A 21,075-nucleotide genomic window follows, 5' to 3' on the forward strand; every position below is an offset into this window, starting at 1 on the left:
ACAGCCATGAACTGTTGAGTCTCTGCAATAGGGGGAAAGAATGCACCCTTAATAAACCAGAGACATGAACATGTTCAAATCAAATCAAATCAAATCAAAATTTATTTGTCACATACACATGGTTAGCAGATGTTAATGCGAGTGTAGCGAAATGCTTGTGCTTCTAGTTCCGACAATGCAGTGATAACCAACAAGTAATCTAACTAACAATTCTAAAACTACTGTCTTATACACAGTGTAAGGGGATAAAGAATATGTACATAAGGATATATGAGTGAGTGATGGTACAGAGCAGCATACAGTAGATGGTATCGAGTACAGTATATACATATGAGATGAGTATGTAGACAAAGTAAACAAAGTGGCATAGTTAAAGTGGCTAGTGATACATGTATTACATAAGGATGCAGTCGATGATGTAAAGTACAGTATATACGTATGCATATGAGATGAATAATGTAGGGTAAGTAACATTATATAAGGTAGTTGTTCTCCTCAGTTCACTGGTTTTTAGAGGTTTCACTGGTGGGAGGGAGCAGAGTCTGAGATTACAGACCGGGGTTGAATGGAGACCCCATGAAAGCACTTGACGATGTGGGGAGTTTTCTCAACATACATGCATGGCTATGAATGACAGTCCTGTTATGAAATAGTTTATTATAAATAGGTGCTTTATTGCTGTATATGTTAGAGGTCTTTTGGAAAACTTCACGTGATCACATTGTTTCAAGTGTAGTTTCATGTTATCACATGTTGTCACGTTATCGTATTAACTTCCCATAAGATCACATGGAAACATGTTTTTGGAAGGGTAGAGAGGGAAGCTCAACCACCTCAGTTATAATGGCAGCTTCCCCAGCGCTGCAGGTCTGTCCAATCTTTTACTGGGGCCTGTGTCTTGGGTGGCCACACAATGCCACTAATCCACCCACGGTCTGGGCATGCAGGGCACCACTGGAGACATGTTGCTGGGTGGGTGGGTGAAGAGCGAGAACCACCGTCAACTGTCTAGAAGTGTTTTCATTGGTCACACATAGCTGGGATAGCTGCAGTCTGAGCCAAGGAGATGAGGTTACCTGAAGCTGCTGCCCCTCACTCACTCCTCCCTCCCTCCCTGGAGCTGCCACCAGCCACTGTGGTTGGGAAAGGAGGGACACGTAGAACAGTATACAACCAACTCTTTCCAACAAACACACATTTAGTGGACCTCTGGGGTAAATGTTGAAAACTGCCTGGATTGTCTGGATAAGGAGCAGCAGTGCCTGAATGTAAAAATGCTCCATAAAATGAGAGCATGGGAGATGTCTATTTGAATGTGACATGCATGGAAAGTTGGCAGATGAACAGTGACAACCAGGTCACTTGGTAATGTGATACATTCTGACATGGAGGATTTCTGTGGAAGCAGGGAGTGTTTGAATCACTGTCTGGAGAATGTAGCAGTGACTACACACTTAGAATGTAGATATGTACGGACAGGACTGGACTGCATGATTGCCTCATGGTACACTGGAATAAATCCCGTGGAATATCTGCAATTCAAGGAATTCAGATTAGCTACCTGGGTGTACAGTATTACCCCCGATGGCAGCAGGTGTTCTATGCTCAGACTCAACCTGTTTTCAGCATATTTAAGAGTGGAGACAGGTTTGAGTCATTCTGTAGTTCTCACAGTGATGAATGTAGGCTGGGGCTCTGCCAGACTGGGCTCTCTGTAGGTAAGAGCTTGGATGAATAACAGTCTGTTTTACAGGTGACTGCATTCTATACAGCATGAGGTGCATCCGTGTTTAAATCAGTGATGGCTTTCTGTTGTGTTAGTGAATGGGTCCAAACAGGGATGAGCTGTATCAGACGTAGGGATTGGATCTGAACAGGGACTGTATCAGACGTAGGGATTGGATCTGAACAGGGACTGTATCAGACGTAGGGATTGGATCTGAACAGGGACTGTATCAAACGTAGGGATTGGATCTGAACAGGGACTGTATCAAACGTAGGGATTGGATCTGAACAGGGACTGTATCAGACGTAGGGATTGGATCTGAACAGGCACTGTATCAGACGTAGGGATTGGATCTGAACAGGGACTGTATCAGATGTAGGGATTGGATCTGAACAGGGACTGTATCAGACGTAGGGATTGGATCTGAACAGGGACTGTATCAGACGTAGGGATTGGATCTGAACAGGGACTGTATCAGACGTAGGGATTGGATCTGAACAGGGACTGTATCAGACGTAGGGATTGGATCTGAACAGGGACTGTATCAGACGTAGGGATTGGATCTGAACAGGGACTGTACCAGGAGCAGGGCAGGGTGGCTCCCCCTCTCTATTGTGACTAGCCTAAGCATTGAGAACATGAGTGTGTCTCCTGCTATTTTGGTGCTGCTGGTTGTCTGTCAGGGCAATGGGTTTTTACTTTGTCTGACCTACCTAACCCTCCAGTGAACAGTAATACATCTCTACTCCTCCTTTGAATTGAAACAATGACTTCTCATTCCACTCTCCTGTACCTCTATATCCCCTCTCAGAGCAGCTCGCTGTGAATTCAGTGGAATAGAGACATTATATTCCAGTTTCCAATAAGCCCTAGGATGTTGACACCAGCAGCAGGGCAACATTAGAACCCCATGATGGGCCTCTGTTACTGCTGTTACACATTCACAGGTGTTTCTCATTTCACCCTCGTGTCAGAAGCATGTGGAAAATGTGCTTTGTGAGGTATGAGCAAAGTGTGGTGTGTGTGTGTGTGTGGCTGATACCCTCTGTGGGGGTCAACAGGTGTGGGAGGAAGGAAGCCTCGCTAGGTGTGAGGGAGGACAATGACTTCCTTTCTTTAATGTGCAGGATCTCTCTCCCTCTAGTCCCATTGGTCACTTCACAAACCATCCCCTGTCATATCCACTAGACAGGGAACAGTCATCACCTTCTATCTGACCCTTATTCCATTCCTGTCAATGATCTCAATTTCCACTGTAATTGAGTCAAACCCAAAAAATAGTCTCTCTCATAGGATGGGAAGCTATTTATTGTAGCTACAGTAGTCACTGCAACACAGTGCCTTCCGGCCTAAAATGCCACATCTAAAATGCCCTCATCTGTGTATCAGAGTCGACTGACGCCATGCTACCTTTCCCACTGCATTGCCAAGTCTGTCCCACCATGCACTGGCTGCTCTCTATGTATTACTGTCACTGGGTTTCCATGGCCTTGAGGGGTGCAGTCTACAGCCCCCTCACCTCCTCCCCTTTACCCATACCAGTTGCTGTGGGCCAGGAAGCCTGGCCACCCTCTGTGACTACACAGGAATGTCCTCGCCCCAGGACCCCAGCGTTGATGGTGAGGGGAACCATGGGCATCCGAATTCCAACAGTCATAACTGATTACTGACTGCAGCCCACAATGCACTGCTAGCTGGCAGAACTGGAGGGTCTTCTTCTGATCTGACACACTCAGCTTTGTGTCAAACTGGTCTGAAAGTATCACTTTGTAGGTATTTTAATGAGACAAAACCTGGTAAAATACATTAAAAAAATGAGAGAAAAAAGCCCAGTCTCCATTACAACATTCATCAGGCTTGACGAGCTCTTCATTACCACCAGGATATATGACCAGAGTCCCCCTCAGACCAAGGAAGAGTCATACTGTGTTGTGACTGCTTTAATGAACGGTGCATGTCGGCCTCTCCCTCTGGCCCAGTCCTCTCAGCAGCAGCACCACACAGTGTTAGTGTGGGTTATCATAACAGCTCAGAAGCCCAGAGGTGACAGTTACACAGAGCAGGTACAGAGAGGACTGGCCAGATCTAATTGTGTGTTTACCAGTTCACCCGTCTGAGAATGTAGGCTGGCGGGGGTGTGTGTGAGTGTGTGGAGGGGGTATTGAGATTGGGCTAGGCTCCCTGCGTCGCAGCATTGACAATACAGCAGTGAGAAACCCCAGACATGGCAGGGACCTCAGTCTCTCTCACACAGACACTCAGTCTTTTGTTCCTCCGGCTTTAAATACTCCTGGAATCCATCCTGACTGCTCTATATGAGTAAACAGGCCACAGCTCTTTCTATTGCTACTGCTGTAATGACCAGTCCTAGTAGATGTTCTGTTTGTGTGTGTGTGTGTGCGCAGGGTGGGTAGGCCTGGGTAGTGATATACCCTTAGAGTGTATGGGGTATACTGGCCATCACTCAGGATTTCTGATGTGTGCAAAGTGGTAACCATGGCTCTAGAATTAGCACTGCGTTTGTTGGGGTTTTATGACTTATTTTATGAATCTAATTTAGAGAGCAGGAAGAAGGATGTGGAAAAAGAGTGTTGTATCCGGTTGAAGTGACGGTGAGGCTGTTTTCTCACCCTGCCTCCCCTAGTCTGTGATCATATTTCACTAACTACAGACCCCATGATGTCAGAATAAAACCATTATTTTCTCTGACTCCTTGACTTGTTTGAATTTGGAGTGGTCCAGCAAGAAGAGTGGAATGGAGTAGACTACAATCCATACTTGGGCTCCACTGTACTCCTACCTTTCATTTCAAGATTAGGGAGGCTTGGACATGTTTTGGGGAGTAGATGGGAATGTTGAGAGATCAGGGGGCTAGTTGAGGGAGGAGGGGAGAGGTTGAGGGGGTAAAAGGGGTGGCCTGAGGGGGGGGGGGTCTGGAATGTGTGGAATGAGTAGATTAATCCGTCTGAGGGATAAATTATTAGTGGAAAACGGATCCCCAGTCTGTCTCCTGCCGCGTGGCCCAGGGGGGAGACGAGGAGAGGGTTGTTTGTCTATGTAGACCTAGATGCGGTGTTGTTTGTGTGCCACCTTCCATCTCTTTCATTCCCGTAGTTGTTGCATGCTGTGTGGAGCAGCAGACAACAAAGGCCAAGGACATGTTTGTGTCTGTCCAACCATTATCTGAACTGTTGTATTTCGTTGGTAGGGGTATAGGTTCTCCCCTGGTTATAGTGAACTGTTCACTCTGAATTGATGGCAGGAGATGGACAGCTTGATTGTACTGAGATCAGCCTTCCTGAGCCTTCAGAAAGGGGTTTTCAGTAGTCCACAGCTTGATGAATGTATGAACTGTCCTCTTGTTAGGCCCAGGATAATGGTGGCTTGTAACTTCATTGGGAGGAAACAAAAACTGTGCTGGAATTGCTGATTAATCGATCAAATCAAGGACCTGTGAGGCGTAAAAGCGCTTTTGTTTTATTTCTGAATAATACTTTGGCTCTGTGCCATGGCTGCAGAGGGAGAGGGAGAGAAGGACTCTGTCAGAGGACGGAGAGAATAAGAGATGAGTGCAACAGTCAGGACAGAGGGAGAGAGAAGAGCCAATAGAGTGTGAAATTGGTAGAACAATTTTCATTGGCCCCGCCCAGGGTATGTGAAACTGGTCATCTAGTAAACGGCCAGGGACAGAGCGTATATGGGCAGAACAGATGGATACAGTCAGACAGCCCTCTGTGCATGGGAACAAGAGAATGGAGGAGAGACTGGCTCACTTCACCAGCCAATGGGTTTGGATCAGTTAGTTGATTGATATGAATGTATGGAGCCAATACATTTCTCTTTCATATGATAAGATTTGGATAATATCATTATTAGCCCCATAGTGACTATAACAACACAATGTGTACTAAATGAATGGTATCCTGGTAGGTATGAAGTATCTACCCTATGTAATAAAGCTAACTTTCCACATTCACATAATGACTGTTAGCTAGTGTGCTTTCTGAGAACGTGGAGATCATATGAGCCATAGAGAATTAGGCTTTGATATGTATTACAGAATGACTTCAGCTTATTGGGTGTCTGGCTCTGTACTCTGCCTGTGATGAATCTTCAGGTTTCTGATTGTGAAATGCCTTTTGATAAATGGCCCACAGAGACGGGTAATTTAAGTCAAAATCTTGTTTATTTATTTATTTTGGCTTTGGAAGAGAATTAAAGATGCTAAATGACAGTTTGAAGGCCTAACCCTTCGTCAGAGGAGAGGGAGTAAAGCAGGTGACAAGGAGAGAGTGTTAGAACAAGTGAAAACAGAGGAAGTAGGTAGAGACCAGCACACCATTTTATAGCAGTGACTGGATCGATGAATCAATGGCTGAGGTTATCAGTATCGCTGACTACCGACGTTCAGCTGCCATTTTGAAAAACGCGATTGGTCTCTGATGTGAATCATATTCTGATCATGTATATCTGAGTTGATGTAGCTCGGTGTTGGGTGCTTCGATTCAAAGCGATCACAGCTACAAGGTCTGGTTGAAAATCAACAGGACGTGGATGATAACCATCGGAGTTAAATAGAAAGTTATTCTCATGAAAACCCAGTGAAAAGCTCTGTCTAGGAGACGAAGAGTAATCAAACTTTGACCTGTGGAGCTCTGGAGTCTGGTGTGTCGTCGGGAACCTGGCCACTTCTACTCAGCAACCCATCGATCATCCGTCCTGTTTTGCTATTCTCATCAGACGCGTACAATTTGGAGAGCAATAGCTTTTGGGGTTGGCTGAGGCAGAGGAAAGGTTGTCTGTAATAGAGCAGTAGACAGGTATGAGTAGAAACAGACAGTGTGTCTCTGGGAGGAAAAAAAGTGCACCACAGGCCAGAGAAATAGGAGCGCTCAACGATATGGTCATTTATCAGTGTGACTAGTCGCCAGCAGCAGTTCACACTATAGTGACATAACAAAAGGTCGTGCCTATAACACCTGGTAGACATTCAGGTAGCCAGTCAGTCCTCTGATGAAAGGTGACCAACATGAATGATTTATCATTCCAACCATCATTTGAGTGTAAAGATGATCATCCGTAGAGTTCTATTTGTTCCTGGGACTCTGTCATGAGGTCACAGTCCTGGATCTGTGGGCTTAATAAAACCATGTAAGCTCTTTCTCTTCTGATCAAATATGGGCTTGGGCTGGGGAGCACTGTACCCATGACGCAGGGTCCAGCAGTGACAGCTGCCCTCTGTGGCTGTCCAGTCTGGTAAACACAGTGACCTTAAAGGGTATCCAATGGTGACCTTCAGTGTGGCTGAGTCACCCTCAGACCTCCACAGGCCCCCTCACACTGACAACACCTCATACTATGGGCCACCAGGGTGAGTCACCCTCAGACCTCCACAGGCCCCCTCACACTGACAACACCTCATACTATGGGCCACCAGGGTGAGTCACCCTCAGACCTCCACAGGCCCCCTCACACTGACAACACCTCATACTATGGGCCACCAGGCTGAGTCACCCACAGACCTCCACAGGCCCCCTCACACTGACAACACCTCATACTATGGGCTACCAGGGTGAGTCTGAATGGAGCTGAGGCACAATGAGCTTTTAGGGAGTGAGGACAGAGCTATGACAGAGACACAGAGAGGGAAGAGGTTGCAATAGGACCAGAGTTGTCACCAACACATACACAGTAAGCTCGTGTCCCTCTGATCCCTTCTGAGAGTGCTCTGACTGTTTCATCTATAACCATCCACTGTAGCTGTCATGTCAATTTTCACCGTTTACAACATGCCTTTCTCTTTAAAGAATTGCAGTGGATTCATTATCTATTCATGATGCACATGTACACAAAGAATCAGTGTGTCCTCACTTCACCCCTTTCCCACTCTCTCCCTGGCTCAAAGCGTCGTCCCCAGGGTGGGTAGATTTAAGGGCGTCAGGCAGGCTGCTGGTTCAGCAGACAGTGTAGGGGATATTCTCTGCTGGTGACAGAGACCACTCACAGCGTGGTTGTCTGTAATGCCGGGGCTACACAGACACATTTTAACGTGACAAGCCAACTTTATCAGTGTAACCTACAGCAGCGGGGATGTGAAATCAAACCCATTCAGAGATTGGGGAGCACAGCAATACTGGTTAGATATTGATGGAGGTGGTAAGAGTTGGTGGTATTAGTGGAGGGGGCATTCCTCCCAGTGATGTTGATGTTTAGGAATTTAAGGTATGTTTGGAGGATTTCCACAGGAAATGAAACAACCTCTGTCTTTCTTCCCATGAATGTCGAGGACTCCATCCTTACAGCGTCAGAACTTTGTCTGCATTTTAGGAGAAAAGGTTATCCGAACACAGAGGGGCCTCAGTGGCTATGAATTTACAAGATGTTTCCATCTGGACTCAAATAGCTTCCTACCCAGAGACCCTCATTGTGTTGACTCTGTGTGTTACATCCCTCTGGATGATATACCTTCTGGTGTCACTGTGTCATGTCAGCTATGTCACCTATCCCCAAATAACTTTGTGATTTCATTTCCCATACATTCTGGGGTTGAGAGAGTGCCTGTCACATCATTCCGACAGGTCCTGTTCCATTACATTTTGGGGGTTGATAGCCACTCCGATAAACTGGCATGCCTCCACAACACCCACTAAAGAGCTTCATCAGAGTCAATCTATGGAGAAAAAAAGAGAGTTGAGTTACTGTTCAGTCCACAGAGCAGGTTCTTGTTAGAGTAGATGAATAGATGCTGAGTCATGAGTGGGCTAAGGGGGTGAATAATGAGAGGCAGAAGGAGAATCATGAGGACAGCAGCTGCAGCAGGTATTTCTCTGGCAGAACACTGATCTATCTAGCATCTGTCTCTATGCTTTTAACCCAGGGGTCTCCGACCCTGTTCCTGGAGAGCTACCATCCTGTAAGTTTTGACTCCAACCCCATTTGTAACCTCGCTGATTCAGCTTATCAACCAGCTAATTATTAGTATCAGGTGCGCTTGATTACGGTTGGAGCAAAATCCTAGAAGTCGCTGGCTCTCCAGGAACAGGGTTGGAGATAAAAACCTACAGGAGGGTATCTCTCCAGGAACAGGGTTGGAGATAAAAACCTACAGGAGGGTATCTCTCCAGGAACAGGGTTGGAGATAAAAACCTACAGGAGGGTATCTCTCCAGGAACAGGGTTGGAGATAAAAACCTACAGGAGGGTATCTCTCCAGGAACAGGGTTGGAGATAAAAACCTACAGGAGGGTATCTCTCCAGGAACAGGGTTGGAGATAAAAACCTACAGGAGGTATCTCTCCAGGAACAGGGTTGGTGATAAAACCTACAGGAGGGTATCTCTCCAGGAACAGGGTTGGCGATAAAACCTACAGGAGGGTATCTCTCCAGGAACAGGGTTGGAGATAAAAGCCTACAGGAGGGTATCTCTCCAGGAACAGGGTTTGAGAGCCCTGGTCTAGGCTGTTTGAACATTGACTTTTAGATCAGGTGGATCAGCTTTAATTTTGAAGATAGATTTTGGCTTCCATCAATGTAATTGTTTGCATAATTTCCAATCCCCTAGATATATATTTTCCTTTATTATTTTTCCTAACCCTATCACCCCTCCCCTAATTGTATTAAACTAATGGACAACAACACTTTGGCTTCTACTTCCAGCTTATACATACTATACATTTTTTACTAGACACAGTATATTTTACAATAGTTATCTTTTGCTTGTTTTTAGTCCCATCCAATACCAAAACCCTCCCATCTATCTCTGAAACCCATCCAGTTTTGATTTCTATTTGCCATATATTTTTCAGCTGTGATGTTTCACAAAAGTTCTGAACCTTTCTATTCTCATATATTTTTACATATTGTCAATTAAAGATAAACATTTTTGCTAAGAGTATTATTATATTATTGGTGACTTTTAAATCACCCAGCAGTGCTATTTGCAGATTTAGTAAATGTTGCAGTTCTTCAGCCATTCCTGAAACTGCGACCAAAAAACTGCGACCAAAAACCAGCTACATATCGATAGAACCAGAACAAATTATTTAATGATCTCTTTATAGCAAAATCTGCAGAGCTGGATGGTTGTATCTCCCATATATATAACATTCTATTGGATGCAAGAATTTTGTTTTTGAAAACCCTTTTTTGAATCCAGCGCCATTTTGTGTATCAGTACATAAACCAAGTGTCATGAACTATTTTGCAATCTATATGGCACAGCAGTCAATGCATTTTTTTGGTCCTTAAATTTTATATTTATCACAACTTTCCGATTTTGTTATTTAATGCAGGGCCGACAGACAAGTTCTTTACTTTTCCCCCCTTCCACTTGCCTCTTCCATTTTTGAGGTAATGCTGCAATTAGTTGGTTGTAATTTAGAGCAGACATTTTCATATATTTTTGTTAGCTGCATGTGTGACAATTCCACCAGTCCTATTTATTATATAATTTACAAAGATCATAACATTTTTTTTGTTATATAGTTTTTTTTAATCAATTAGTATATTTGAGTTTAACCATAATATTGGATGTAATATTTGTTCTGTCTTCTGGTGGATTAAACTGAAATTGGGGTTAGGGAGGGTTTGGCCGGTTGTCTCATCGCGCACTAGCGACTCCTCTGGCGGGCCGGGCACAGTGCACACTAACCAGGTCGTCAGGTGCACGGTGTTTCCTCCGACACATTGGTGCGGCTGGCTTCCGGGCGGATGCGTGCTGTGTTAAGAAGCGGTGCGGCTTGGTTGGGTTGTGTTTCGGAGGACGCATCGACCTTCGTCTCTACCGAGCCCGTACGGGAGTTGTAGCGATGAGACAAGATAGTAACTACTAACAATTGGATACCACGAAAAGGGGGTAAAATTTAAATTAAAAAAAATAGTGATATTTTGGAGATTATTTCATTTTCAAGTGAGAGGTTGTAATCTGAATAAAGTATACCTGTTGTATGACTGCATCCTTTGGTGAGAGCCTGCTGAATTCATATTCATTATATAAATAGGCCTGTTTAATTTTGTCTGGCTTGCCATTCCAAATTAAATGGAATATTGATTTAATTTAGTAGCCCCCAATTGTAGCTAGCTAGGGATCTTATCATACCACCGTCGGCAGAATAAAAAGTTATAGAAGCATTATTATGCACTAGTTTCAGAGCACCTGCATACACTCAGTGATATCCAGCTACATCTGAGACTTAGGCCCAGTACTTTTTAACCTTGTTCGTTGCCTGTGTTTACTGGATTAAACACTTGCCTTGGAGCATGGACGAAGACGCTTGCCAAATTGGCGGCTTTCATCTGGGAATTCCCTGCAACTGGGTGTTCAACTTTAGTAGTTCTGTCATATTGAATATCTTGTTTTTGGATGAAATTAGGGCATGATTTGATCATATCAAGCACCTCCTCAACCACAGAGCCAGGGTGTCAGAGCAGTCCTCTGTGGATCTTAGTTTTTGTAGTCTACATGGCTGCCCTCAGAGTTTAGGAAATCTCTTTTGAAATGAAAGACGTGTTAAGAGCTGACCCTGACACAGCATGACTGTCTCTCATACAGCTAAAGTCTTTATGAATGGGCTGTAAGGCTGATCTGATCACACTCCTCAGTGTCTGCTGGGGCAGAACACGACCCCACTGTCAATGCAGGCCAGGGGACTCCTGTTGACATAAACACTGCATGGGGGGGTGTTCATTTCTTGTCTGGATGTCATGAAATGGCGTGTGTGTGTGGTGTGTGTGTGTGTGTGAGCACATTATCTGTAGTGGAATAGGCTGATTCTGACTCTGTCTTTTTGTTTTTTCCCCCACAGATCGTGAAGACCAATCAATCCTTTGCACGTGAGTATCCTACTACTCTGTTGGGATCATTTCTATTGACATCCTTTTCACTCACATTTCACTGAAACATTTTACATGATTGAAAACCGCTTGCTTTTCAAATCAAATCGAATTTGTCACATGCACCGAATACACTTATAAGCCCCAAACCAACAAAGCAGTTCAAGAAATAGAGTAAAGACAATTATTTCCTCAATAAACTAAAGTAACACAATAAGATGAAATAACAATAACAAGGACATGACACAGGGGGTACCTAGTCAATGTGCAGGGCTACAGGTTAGTCGAGGTAATCAAATGGGGGTAATGACATTGACTAAATTTAACATATCAAAAATAGTTATGTGTATATTTCAGTGTTCCATATCAGAGGTATATTATCATCCCAAACCTTTATCTAAACTGCACCTGATGACGCCTGAGGATGTTCTCAGGGGCCTCTGCTCTGCTCCGTCAGTATGCTAGCTGTCCTGCTCCTGAAACATTACCTCATTAAACTGCCCAGTAAGGAAAACAGATCGCCTCAGCCTGCCAAGTCCTGCTCTGACACCATCTCTCAAAGAGGACTCAGAGGGTAGAGGTAGTTTTTTTAAGGAGGGCCGATTCCAGGGGAGACTCAGTGGCTTTATGAGCTGGAAAAGTAACCTGTCTGGCGCTGAGACTGATGTGGCTGCACCTTAAGTAGGGTCGTTCAATTTGGGTGATTTCCTCCATGCAGAGTTGCACCCCAGTCACTCCTTTCAGATTTACAGTCAAGCTCTTAGACTCGGGGAAGAAGGCAGAACAAGCCTGCAGTATGTGGGAGTGAAGTGAGCAGCATTAGCATCTGTTAGTTGGTCAGAATGGGAGTTATACTGAAGTGATTAGCAAGGTCCTGCCATCCTGCTGGTTCTCAATTATGGACTAGATCTAAAAAGCTTTATGATGTAGTTATGGAATTAAGTTGACCTTTGAGCAACTTTGTGCAGAGTAGAGGGAGTTATGAGTGTGGTTTGGTACACAGTCTTCAAACAATTACACCCCCTGTTGCCCAGGATGCTACTTCCCGAGTTCTTGAGTGCTATATGCCAATGATCTCATTTAGACCGACCCATTATCACAGCAATAAGCACACCAATCTTACACCATCTTATAAAAAAGTTGTCATGTCTGGCCAGAAACCTACTCTGTTGTACTATCTGAGAGAGAATCCAGTCTCCCTGTCATTGAAAACCAGTGAGTACTGGTTTACATGCCAGTCCACATGATGAGTAAGTCATTTGGTTTACAGAACAGAAAGTGGGTCAAAGACCTGTGGAATCTCTCACCTTAAGAGTGTGATGTAAGAGTCACAGGCCTTACACACTGATGACCTGGCTACCTTGTGCTTGAATAAGAAGAGTGACTAATTCAGAAAGCCAGTCTGCTTGGAATGAAGAAAAGTATGTCCCATGCCCAAATCTGATGTTGTCATTTCAACCTAAAACATCTCACTGTTCTCACAATTGTAATATGACATCAAATTCATTTGAAATGGCATTCGATTAACATATATTACACTATACCCCCACACCACCCATATACAAAGTGTAGAGGAGGAGACTCACATTGAGTTGCACTCTGGCCATTTATCCATTAAGCCAGCATTCTGTGTGGAGAGCTAATAGCTGGCTATGGTAAAGCCACGGGTATGTGGCTGTGTGCTGGGTCTGGAGGGGAGTGAGAGTTGGGTCCTGGCAGAGCTGTGGACATCCCTGTCATTAGAGCCGGGCCAAAAGCAGAGCCTAGAAACCCTGGAGACCTGCCCACCCAACCACAGGACCCTGGAGTTAAAATCAGCAGAGCAGGCAAAACAAACAACAGTATCAGACTCTCTCTAGTCTATAGTATGTCCCAGGGCTGAGCAGAGCCACCCCATCTGACATGATGAGCCTATGGGCTGGGCTGGGTCGTTTATGTGTTTTGACTGTATTTGGTTGAGAATATATGTGGAAGCCTTCCAGGAAGCTTGGCTCTGTCAAGCAACCAAAGGCACATTCATAACAGTAGACAAAGGGTTATGCAACTATTTGCTGGAAGTGTTCAACAGTGCTGAAATGTTATTTATTTTATGAGGCCTGCTTGGTAGTAGATTAGACCAGTTTCTTTGCTCTCCCTCATCCCTCCACGCCCCCCTCCTCTCTCTCTCTCCCCATCCTCTCTTCCTCTGTTTAATCTGATATGTATTGGTCCTGTCTGTGTCTTCCTCACACAGAGGCGAGTCCGGTGCCGGCAAGACAGAAAACACCAAAAAGGTCATCCAGTACCTGGCCCACGTCGCCTCGTCACACAAAGGACGCAAAGACCACAACATTCCTGTGAGTGTTTCCATTCCCTCCTTCCCTGTTCCCTTCCTGAACTCCTCCTGTTAAACCCTCCAATGTGTCCATACCGGACCCAAAGGCAGAGGCTTTACCACAGTGTGTACTCCACTTACTTCTAAACAATGTGTTCTAGTTTAATGACCCCTGATGCTAATGGCTAACGTAGCTCCTCCAGTAGAGTCTAATCAGTTTGTTGTTGTGTACCGCCTGAACCTGAACGGTCTCCGCTCCAGCTCTGTGGTGCTCAGTGCCACTCTGTCAGAGACTAATGTTAGCAGGATAATGTTAGCAGGATAATGTTAGCCACCAGTAGGTTCACTGCTTATGGCTTGTGTTTGACATAAGCACCTCCAGGTCTAACCCTTCCCTTTGTTTATTACCTGAAACAAACAGCCCGAATCCCCTAAAGCGTTGAACAAGCTCCAGGCAAGTGTTTCCCCACTTTCTAAAACACTTGTGCTCAGTTTGGATGTTTTGCATGCCCTTCCGAATTCAAACTGTACTGTCTTTTCCCATGAACGTATCTCTGCTGGCTACAGTATATGTGGTATTTGTTTGTGCTGGCAAAACGTTTAAGTCTGCTATCAAACCGACAGACTCGTATTACATTGTGTTTTATCAGTTGTTTTGGGTTTATTTAAAGGAAATGCCCAACAGTGTCAACATACAGTAAGCCTTAAAAAGTGAAAGAAATATTTTGTCATTTGAAAAACAGTGACTGTTCATTTTCTGTGACCTTAGAACAATAACTAACCCCATATGCATGTGCTGTTTGTGTTTAGGTTCCAGTCATATTTATCTTTGTCATTCCCACTTTGAATGTCCATGGCAATGAGAGGATTTGGTGTGAACTGTGAAATCACATCAGACTGTGGCTCTCCAAACCCTCTTCCACAACAACCCTCTAATATCTCAACCATTCTCCTTTATTCATGCTAGCTTTTCATCTGATTAGCTCAGAAAGCCTTTGGCATAGCTTCAAATACCTTTAATGCACTGTAAATGCCCACGGCCACACTAATACTGTTTGTGTCCATAATAACACCTGACTACTCATTCACACACAGTGGATTCCTGTCCTACAGTACAGTCTGTAAGTAGCTGTTGCTTTTGAATGTTCCTAATCAATAACCACATGTTGGGTCAGTGATGTGGGAATGCTGTGACCTTCCTGTCCCCATCTCAATCCTCACTTGGATGTCTTTGGGAATGAAATGAAGCTACTATTGTCTCTCTGCTGCATAACATGGGCATGCTTCAGTAACAATGGAGGCTCACCTGGGACTAATACACCGCGCATCATTTTTCAGCTTGATTCATGATCCACTGTTCCCCCACAGAGACTTCTAACTTTACAGCATTCTTTCCAACTGAATACTCCACTGTGGATACTTCTGAGTGTAAATGAGATATTTACTGGCCCTCATTGTCCCCCCACTCAGTTTGCCCAGGAGCTATTTTTCTTTCCCAAAACCTTTTTTTCCCCTCTGTAAAGCTATGCTTTGCTGAAGCAGATGCTGCTAAGATTAAACACCCCCTAAAAACAATTACACTCACCCAGGTTGTGTATATGTAGTGTTGATGTGTGGCGTTATCCTGGCTGTAACTCTGTACCTGAGTCCATGTGCCAGAATACACCAGTCCACTACAGCCCACTGCCCTCCCACACCACGCTACCTCTGTCCAGTTAGGATCCCTATGAGCACGGGCCAGAGGAATGTGGAGCGAGGGGATGATGGGAGGGAGGAGAGGGGAGGCTGGGGGCCAAGTAGCAGCTCTGATAGAAGAGTGGGCCCCAGACACCCAGTAGCCAGGCGCTTGGGGATTTTTCAGTGGGGCAGAGCTGTGGAAGTATTGCATTGATCTGATACAATGTTTGTGCATTAGGGAGGTAGGGAGGTAATGTGCAGTGTAGTAGGTAAAGGATAAGAGAGGGAGTGAAAATGTCCACATCACCCTTCCCTAGCGTCCAGCCATCAGGAGAGAGAGGTTTGACTGGAGCAGCTCTCTGACTCTGATCCAGACAGTGGGAGGAGGAACTCAATACCTCCATGTGATCTGTACAGTTTAGATCTGATTTCCACCCTGAGTTGAGCTCCTGAAAGAAAAATAGTCCTCACGTCGTGTTCTGCCCCGCCAGGCACCCCGACTCCAGTCTCATTCCACTGGAAATGATATATGTGGAGTCATTGAGCTAATTAAACACAATCTACCCCGATGATGCCTCCTTCTCTTACGTTGACATGTTTAACTATTCAGACAACATTATGTTAATAATGTGTCTTGTCTGGAACCAGGGTTTAGTGTATGTATGCTCTGTAGTGTATTTCTCAAACTCTAGAAACCTGAGTTATAGGATGTGCTTCAGGGTTGGCTGCGACACATCTACACGGTAGAGGCTGCAGTATGTTTAAGTGGGCCAGACCCCAGTCCTTCTGGCAGCAGCCCTACATCTCTCTGCCCTACTCTCTCACTCACCCGTATGTAGGCTGAGCCTGTCCCACATATCTGTGGTGGGGCTGGGCAGCGCTACCCCCCAACCTTTAAAATCACAGAAAACTCTGGCCCACCGGGTCAACAAAAACCTGGCCCCAGTGTCCCATCAAGAGAAACCAGGGCGGTACAGGCTGGCTGGTTGCGGTGCTATTTCTGTTGTGCCCACACAGCCAGCGCCCTGGTTAGAGTGGGTAAAGGGGGCGAGGTGCGGGATGGTGGAATGCCCCCACCGCTCGAGGATTTGGGAAGTAGCCACCGCCCCGTCACAGCAGTGCCTCCCACAAGTGGAGGGTGCATGTGAGCAGCGTCACAACCACAGGAATGTTCTCACCACCCCACAATCTCACTTTAGTTACTGCAGGCAGTGCTGCTTTTTACCCTCTGTCTTCTCTGTATGTGGGGAAGAAGTAGACTAGTGGCCTCTCAATCCCTATGAGACAGTTGGCTATGCCCTGTGGTTGGCTATGCCCTGTGGTTGGCTATGCCCTGTGGTTGGCTATGCCCTGTGGTTGGCTATGCCCTGTGGCTGGCTATGCCCTGTGGCTGGCTATGCCCTGTGGCTGGCTATGCCCTGTGGCTGGCTATGCCCTGTGGCTGGCTATGCCCTGTGGCTGTCTATGCCCTGTGGCTGGCTATGCCCTGTGGCTGGCTATGCCCTGTGGCTGGCTATGCCCTGTGGCTTGGCTATGCCCTGTGGCTGGCTATGCCCTGTGGCTGGCTATGCCCTCCAACCTGTGATGGACATGACCAGCAGCATATAAACAGCATTTGAACCTCTGTCTACGCGATTCATACAGTAGGCTTGTATTCACTCTGCTCAATAGCTTGAATTGATCAGTTGGTGTATGTTTTGACATAATATTATTAAACTGTATAATATTATAAACAGAATAATATTTAGTCCCAGATGTTAATATGAGTATAACACGACCGCCACATCTGATTTAAAAGCATTATGATCAGGCCTTTTGAGGAGGATTCTAGTGCTGCATCATTTTGTGTTCAGTCAAACAAAAATGTATTTTTCTCTCCAAAGACTGGTATTGATATTGAGGAATGCATTATTAAAGAAAGCCTCAGTCAAGAGTGCACTGAATCTTCCGTTTTGCAGATGAGCTGAACCATATGGTTTACGTTTAGTGTTTCTCAACATTGTATGAAATAATTGGGTACAATGTCATCTTTCTGACATCATACTTTTAATGGGTTATTCATTCAGTAGAAATATAGCAGATGTCTACTGCATAACAGAGGCTCCATTATCACACTCTTTTTACTTCCCATGTCCACCCTGTGGTGAAAGCAATGGCACTTGTCCATACCGATTTAATACATCTTTCATTAGCGGTTCATGGCTGGTTTAGGTGGTGGCGATATTAACTGGCTCTATATCACTCAGTTTCTCCCTCACTTTACAGGGCGAGCTGGAACGGCAGCTTCTGCAAGCCAACCCCATCCTTGAATCCTTTGGCAATGCCAAGACGGTGAAAAACGACAACTCGTCACGTTTCGTAAGTTCAAAAAGCTACACTTGGATACAAATAGTCTTGAATGTGACAGCTGTACTGTATGTTTTATGTACACATTTGTAGACGGTCTATACACAGACCCTCTGTGTAAATAGGTATTGTAGGACCTGTCTCTCCAGAATACAGTGAAATAGTGTATGAAGGAGAACACTGTCTGCTAAAGAGCACGGCAATGCGCTTTCCTTGTTCCATAATCCTGGCATGCATATACACACTCACAGTGTATCCCCACTTCTGACCAGAACTGACAACACACACACTCACAGTGTATCCCCACTTCCGACCAGAACTGACAACATACACACTCACAGTGTATCCCCACTTCTGACCAGAACTGACAACACATACACACTCACAGTGTATTCCCACTTCTGACCAGAACTGACAACACACACACTCACAGTGTATCCCCACTTCCGACCAGAACTGACAACACATACACACTCACAGTGTATCCCCACTTCTGACCAGAACTGACAACACACACACACTCACAGTGTATCCCCACTTCTGACCAGAACTGACAACACACACACACACACTCACAGTGTATCCCCACTTCCGACCAGAACTGACAACACACACACACACACACACTCACAGTGTATCCCCACTTCCGACCAGAACTGACAACACACACACACTCACAGTGTATCCCCACTTCTGACCAGAACTGACAACACATACACACTCACAGTGTATCCCCACTTCTGACCAGAACTGACAACACATACACACTCACAGTGTATCCCCACTTCTGACCAGAACTGACAACACATACACACTCACAGTGTATCCCCACTTCTGACCAGAACTGACAACACATACACACTCAGTGTATCCCCACTTCCGACCAGAACTGACAACACATACACACTCACAGTGTATCCCCACTTCTGACCAGAACTGACAACACGCACACACTCACAGTGTATCCCCACTTCCGACCAGAACTGACAACACATACACACTCAGTGTATCCCCACTTCTGACCAGAACTGACAACACATACACACTCACAGTGTATCCCCACTTCCGACCAGAACTGACAACACACACACACTCACAGTGTATCCCCACTTCCAACCAGAACTGACAACACATACACACTCACAGTGTATCCCCACTTCTGACCAGAACTGACAACACACACACACTCAGTGTATCCCCACTTCCGACCAGAACTGACAACACACACACACTCACAGTGTATCCCCACTTCCAACCAGAACTGACAACACATACACACTCACAGTGTATCCCCACTTCTGACCAGAACTGACAACACATACACACTCACAGTGTATCCCCACTTCCGACCAGAACTGACAACACACACACACTCACAGTGTAACCAGAACTGACAACACACACACACTCACAGTGTATCCCCACTTCCAACCAGAACTGACAACACATACACACACTCACAGTGTATCCCCACTTCTGACCAGAACTGACAACACATACACACTCACAGTGTATCCCCACTTCCGACCAGAACTGACAACACATACACACTCACAGTGTATCCCCACTTCTGACCAGAACTGACATTATACGTCACAGATGTCTGCAGAAGTGATACTGTTGACTCAGTGGGGACTTTTGGGCTCACAGAGGCCTACAATGTCACACAATGTTTAGAACTGCTGCCTTACACAGTTTGTATCCCTCCCTACAGGGCAAGTTCATCAGAGTCAACTTTGACGTGACCGGCTACATTGTTGGGGCCAATATCGAGACCTGTATCCTCAAAGATGGGAGACTGGGAAGTGAAGGGGGAGGGGATGTAGGAGTCTGCAGATGTACATACATAGTCAGGATTTGGCTCAAGGGGCTCTGGGATTTGTGCCACACTTCAATGCAGAGTGCTCACCAGATAGTGGATAGATAGTGGATAGACTTCTTAGAGCTAGATATATTCATACTCAGCCTTTGTTTATTCATGTTTAGGTTGACTTTGGAGAATACTGGTTTTAGTTTTCTAAGATTTAATTATATCTGGTCGTTATGCTTGTGAGAAATGTCAAATTTGTGTCCCTCAAGAATAGCATGTTGTGCAAGATTTGGCGTTGCAGAAAGTATGATTTATAAAGCAGTGTGATGTGTGCTATACAGGCATTCCTCTTTCTGAGATGGTGGTAGTCAAGGTTTCTGGAAACACTGACTAAATAGCAACCCACTCAGTGGGCATTTCAGTCTCCTGTAAAACTAAGGTCCAGTAATGTGCACAGTTGAGCTCTTGCCTGAAGTCCAAAATGGTCCAAAAATTTAGACAAAACACCCTGTACTCAGACACAAGTGATCAGAAACACATGACTTTACAATTTCAGGGCCAGCAAATTATGCCCAGTATCTCTAGATTGGGACCGCATTTAACATATTAAAGTCTGTTGAGATTGGCGTTAACAGAAATGAATACTTATTATTTTACAGTATAACATACAAGTATAGCAAGAAGCAGCAATTCATACCAATCCATTGTATGTTTGAGAAGATTCTGCTAGACATGGCACAATAACCAGTAAGCCATTTACCAGCACAGGAATGATGGCATTGCTCCTTTGGATCTTGACTCCCTGACTACCAGACCTCCTGGAGAAGTCCAGGGCCGTTCGCCAGGCCAAAGACGAGAGGACCTTCCATGTCTTCTACCAGCTTCTGGCAGGAGCCGGGGAGCACCTCAAAAGTCAGTATCTTATACACCATTCCAATTATAATGGTTGTCAATAGTGTCTTCTGCAAGAAGAGTCAGAACTATGTCTATTATTTTCAGTTTTTCAATGTTCTGTGCCAGAAATGGCTCGTTCAATATTGTATATGCCATTTCATTATTTCATCTCATGTTATAAGTCTTGGCTGTTCTGTTATAGTACACTGGTTTTTGATTTGTCCCCCCCTACCCCTGTCCTCTCAGCTGACCTGCTCCTGGAGGGCTTCAACAACTACCGCTTCCTGTCCAACGGCAACATTACCGTCCCTGGCCAGCAGGACAAAGACAACTTCCAGGAGACCATGGAGGCCATGCACATCATGAGCTTCTCCCATGAGGAGATCGTATGTGAGTACACACACCCTAGACCATGGATGCCATGCACATCATGAGCTTCTCCCATGAGGAGATCGTATGTGAGTACACACACCCTAGA

The 21,075-nt window shown here is 45.2% G+C and overlaps 1 protein-coding gene across 2 annotated transcripts in view; it reads left to right on the top strand.

Annotated features, from left to right (window-relative positions):
- LOC115110462 (myosin-10-like) overlaps positions 1 to 21,075 on the top strand; it is a 66,572-nt gene that overhangs the window by 23,305 nt on the left and 22,192 nt on the right. The window contains exons 4-10 of one of the 2 annotated variants that reach the window (XM_065010182.1): positions 11,529 to 11,556; positions 13,790 to 13,892; positions 14,292 to 14,324; positions 17,813 to 17,905; positions 19,608 to 19,671; positions 20,517 to 20,615; positions 20,844 to 20,987. In XM_065010182.1, coding sequence (XP_064866254.1) covers positions 11,529 to 11,556; positions 13,790 to 13,892; positions 14,292 to 14,324; positions 17,813 to 17,905; positions 19,608 to 19,671; positions 20,517 to 20,615; positions 20,844 to 20,987 — 564 coding nt within the window. The remainder of the gene's footprint in view (positions 1 to 11,528; positions 11,557 to 13,789; positions 13,893 to 14,291; positions 14,325 to 17,812; positions 17,906 to 19,607; positions 19,672 to 20,516; positions 20,616 to 20,843; positions 20,988 to 21,075) is intronic. The other variant, XM_065010183.1, reaches the window with a different exon arrangement.

The sequence above is a fragment of the Oncorhynchus nerka genome, linkage group LG26 (genome assembly GCF_034236695.1).
Source record: "Oncorhynchus nerka isolate Pitt River linkage group LG26, Oner_Uvic_2.0, whole genome shotgun sequence".
NCBI classification, from domain to species: Eukaryota; Metazoa; Chordata; class Actinopteri; order Salmoniformes; family Salmonidae; genus Oncorhynchus; species Oncorhynchus nerka.